This window comes from Theobroma umbraticum, unplaced genomic scaffold, assembly GCF_002168275.2.
Source record: "Theobroma umbraticum cultivar Fairchild unplaced genomic scaffold, ASM216827v3 scaffold_67.0, whole genome shotgun sequence".
NCBI lineage: Eukaryota > Viridiplantae > Streptophyta > Magnoliopsida > Malvales > Malvaceae > Theobroma > Theobroma umbraticum.
This window is the reverse complement of record NW_018397262.1, coordinates 1,478,328-1,482,893: the sequence shown is the minus strand read 5'-3', so window position 1 is coordinate 1,482,893 and position 4,566 is coordinate 1,478,328. Positions and strand designations below refer to the sequence as shown.

Sequence of the window (4,566 nt, the reverse complement as noted above, 5' to 3'; positions counted from 1 at the left end):
GCTGGGCAACCACCTTTTTCAGAATTCCAAAAAGCACATCTGTGCTTAGTGATCTCTCATGTGCCTCATCCATTACAATAACGCTGCAATAATAAAGTAAATAACAGAGCTCTTATCACTAATTCAGTAGTTGCAATTGGGATAGACTCGAAAATTTAAGATTTAGTTTCTCCTTACCGATACTTGTCAAGATCAGCATCCTTCAATGTTTCACGAAGGAGAACCCCATCAGTCATATACTGTAAAATCAAAGAAATAAAAAAGTTTAGCATATCATATCAGAACTGAAGCATGGCTAAGATACAGAAAAATGGGGCATAGCTCCCTACAATAAATTGGGGAAACTAATCAATTTTAGACGAAGATGATAGAAAGATGGGCAAACTGCATGAATATTAAACACAACTTAGTGCCCTCCTCCATCCCAAAAGATAACAATTTAAGCAATCACGATTATGTTTAACTGTATAGAGATTTTAAAATCTGTGTTCTAATGTAAACAGAGCCACTCACCTTAATTATGGTGTTTGGCCCAGTCACATCTTCAAAACGTATGGCATAGCCAACTTTATCACCCAACTCAGTCTCCATCTCTTCACTAACTCTTTTTGCAACACTCATGGCAGCCACACGCCTAGGTTGGGTACAACCAACTACACTATTTTTAGTGTATCCATCTTCATGAAGATACTGTGTAAGTTGAGTTGTTTTCCCAGAGCCAGTTTCACCCACAACAACAACTACCTTATTTTCTCGAATCACCTGTCAAACATATAATTGAAAACAGAATAAAGAGATGGTCAATAAACACTTGATATTTTAAAAAAGCATAGTCACAGAATAGAATTTAGCTTTGAAAGTCAAAAAGGAAAACATCCAAAAATTGTAAGGGGAAACCTTATATTCCTTTTGGAAAGCTGCAGTTTATCCTTGCATGTGCAAGGTGGCTAATATCCCATGCCTCAGAGAGTAAGTGGCATGCTAGAGTTGTTATCTAGTTCAAAATTTGACCAACATATACTAACAGAAAAATGTCAAACCTGCAATAACTCATCTCGCACTGAATATATGGGCAAGTATTGTCGCTGCTCTGGTATGCTTTTGGACTTTGCAAATTCGCTTACAGCTTCCCCCTTCTTCAAATGCAGTGCAAATTTGGCATCTTCCTTAAAATCAGTTTCACCATGTTCGCCTACTTCAGCAGTGTCAGTGTCAATCTAGCATCCAATATAGAGATGAATTAGTAAATGAACAACATTATCATTTTTTTAGAAAAAGAAAAGGTCAAAAAATTGCATTTATAAACCATACCTGTTCTGCTGTTTTCTCAACTCCAAGGATATCACCAAGCTTAGAGCCTGCAAGCTCCCAAAATCGTTGGCGTGACTTACTCATGCTTTGCTTCTGATGAATTTCCCTAACTAGCGTAGATCCTTTGCGCAAAATTATAGCCATGTCTGATGTAAAATCTTTTATGGGCATGATTGGCTCTGCTTGTTTGGTGAAAACAATTCTGCCATCCAGGAATGGAGGTTTCGTATCTATGACAACAAAAGATATAGACAACTTTTAGCTAAACTACAAATCAGACATCCTGGACTCACATCAGATAAAAAGTAGTTTCACAAATTAATAGAAAGATTATGATATTACTTACCATGTACAAGAAGAATCACCTAGCGTTCATCCTCATACACAAACTCAGCTTGCACCTCAGTACCTCTAACAGCTCCAGATCTCAATAGTTGCCGATCTTCCCACAGAGCACTATCAGCAGTAAGCTGAGACAGCTTTTTGCTCTGAGCAAGTGACATTTTAGTCCCATCTCTTTGAACCTGTTTAGGAGATGGCACAAATGTTTAGAAACCATTATGTTCTGCAAAAGACAACTAACAGATTTAAAAGGAGCCGAAGAATGTAAAAATAATCAATTCATCTCAATGCCTAGAAAGGCGGTAAGGGGGAAACTATTTTCAGCAAAAGGCAATCATGCATGGAAACATCACAGACAAACAAAAGCACACTTCACATGGTTTATGTGAGCACTCAGCCCATTCACAAAAAAACCAAAGTTAGATGAATAACTGGTTATTAGTCACTCTCTACCTCTAACGTACACCAACTGAATGTAACTTGCGAAAAAGAACAGTTATTATGACCAGTCATTACTAAGGTCAAGTGGCTTCAATTTAACCCTAAGAAGCATGCCAATAGTAAAACATGCCTGCATCCAAGGAACACATCTGTGAGTAATTTCGTATAATGCTGGTCCATTGCACTTACAAGCCTCTGAATTAAAACCAACTTCACCTTTGTTCTCAAGGACAACAGTTTCCCACTAGTACGACTAGCTGGTGGTCAGTTACTCAATTTGCAACAGTCTACTATAATTCCAGACTCAAAGTAGAACAGAGAAAGCAGCGATAACTTGCAAGGAGATTAAAAAAATTAGCATATTCAAACTAAGACAACTGAAGCCAAGAAAATGAAAGAAAATTAGATAAAAGTTTATCATTATACTTATTCCAATATCAAAATTAGGAGGGAAATAAAACAACAAGAACAGGTGCTCCAGTTTTAAATCTCTTCAAGACTTTTGACCCTAAGCAAACTGGCTTGAAATTAATAAACAAAAGGTGAGCAAGAAGAGAGATCAAATATCACTTTTCTCATACCACACCATCTTTTAGCTTTATTTCAGAAGTCAAAGTCATAAGAAACTAGGAACCCCAAGCCCATAACAATTTATTTTATCATTATCTTCGAATCAATGTCTCTTAAAGTGATGAGTTTATTCATTTCAATGTAAAAGCTAAACCAAATTTATATCTGAATTTGCACAAGCACAAAAGATAGTTAAATGAACAACTGCTGTAAGATCATGCATCCACCATGTTAACCATATAGTACATAACCATGAGACATGATACATACATTTAACATCATACTATATATATATATATATATATAAAGGGATTAGAACAATACCAGTCTTTTGACCAACTCTGCTTCTTTCTTTTGGAATGAAGCTTCATCCCCGAGGAAAAATGAAGAACTATCAGCATCAAACATGGTGTTTCCTTCTTCTCTATCATACCTACACAAGGATATTCCAACAAGGAAAGTTAAGCCAACTTTGAAACAGCACGGACATAGACCACAAATGAATCACAGAATCACTAATCAAATGAAGGGTCACAAGCCACCAAATTGAGGCCAAATAATAGGACCTTATCACAACTCCGACAATTTGTTTTCAGCCAAGGAAAATGACATATAGAACTCATGTATGAAATTTTATTCCCAAGATACTAACTTCAGTAATATTTCCATTTTCATCACATAAGTACCATAAAGTTTATACCATACTCGGTCTGCATTGTACTCCATCTCCAAGCGCATACTTTCTGTGATCTCGTAATTGTGTTCTTCAGCAAGACCTGTCTTATCTCCTTCATCCTAAACAGTAAACATAACAATAAAGACCCAAAATTAACACCAACAGAAATAAAAAGATTTCTATAAAGAGAAGAACGTATAGCAAAAGGAAAAGATATCTATTCAAGTAACCACTCTGAAAAGATCACTGCCATTACCCACTATCAACTAATAGTTCATTATTTTTCCAGAAATTTAACTTAGAATACATCACTCCTTCACTCCAACTCTAAAGAGAAGTACTTAAAGGGGGGCAATGGAGAGGTAAAGAAAAGCAAAGAAACTAGGACAATGCCGTATGCTACCTCAAATGATTGTGAACTTTCCCCTGAAATGCTAACTTGATGAGATGTCCGACGATATCTAGAGCTTGAAGATTTTATTGATGCTCCAGAGGCTCGTATTGGAACTGGAGAAGGAGATGCATCGTCCCAAGGAGAAGCACCACTAGCTGTACCTAATTTGAGCATGATGTTAGAAAGTTGTTCGCTCTCTTCATTCAAAAATAAAGCAATGAAAGAAGGCAGAAACAGTCAATACCATCAAGGAATAGAATGTCTTTACGTACTGAATAACATTACCAGCTGAACGAGGAGTACGATCTCCCATCAATGGAGAAACTAATCCAGCATCAGGTGAAGCCCCAACAAGCATTGCGTTGGAGACCAGAGAGTTTTAGGACGATTAGAGCTCATCGATCACGGTTTGAACAGGGTTGACAGTAATCGGAGCAATACAAACCTCTCGAGTAAAAAATTTAAAATAAATATAAAAATTAATAATAAACCCGGATCACCTAAAGGATCACGTATTTCAAGTACGTTAGGCAGGAGAATGCTAAATTCCAAATTAGTTCTCATACTAAAATCCTAATAAAATTAATAAAATAACAAATAAAATCTTAAACTAATTAATATTAGGAAAACAAAATTAAATAAAGAGTTTATTTATTGAATATAATAAATATAAGAATAAGTTTCAAAAAATGTAATAAATTTGATGAATATTACTAATATTTAACTTAAGATATTAAAAAATTAAAAATATTAATATTTAATTTTAAAAAATTTTAATTTTAATTATTAATATTTAAATTATTCAATATTATTAAAATTAAAAATATTTTTT

At 35.0% G+C, this 4,566-nt stretch overlaps 1 protein-coding gene across 1 annotated transcript in view; it reads right to left on the bottom strand.

The window, feature by feature from the left end:
• The window catches only part of LOC110419598 (pre-mRNA-splicing factor ATP-dependent RNA helicase DEAH7-like), a 6,006-nt gene extending 1,784 nt beyond the window's left edge, over window positions 1-4,222 (bottom strand). The window contains 10 exon segments of the mRNA XM_021432694.2: window positions 1-83; window positions 178-239; window positions 514-762; window positions 1,041-1,217; window positions 1,312-1,541; window positions 1,658-1,835; window positions 2,989-3,097; window positions 3,365-3,459; window positions 3,744-3,895; window positions 4,020-4,222. The exon segment at window positions 1-83 is cut by the window's left edge and continues 55 nt beyond it. Of these exon segments, the coding sequence (XP_021288369.2) occupies window positions 1-83; window positions 178-239; window positions 514-762; window positions 1,041-1,217; window positions 1,312-1,541; window positions 1,658-1,835; window positions 2,989-3,097; window positions 3,365-3,459; window positions 3,744-3,895; window positions 4,020-4,092 (1,408 nt within the window). The 5' untranslated portion in view covers window positions 4,093-4,222.
• Between the last annotated feature and the right edge of the window lie 344 nt (window positions 4,223-4,566).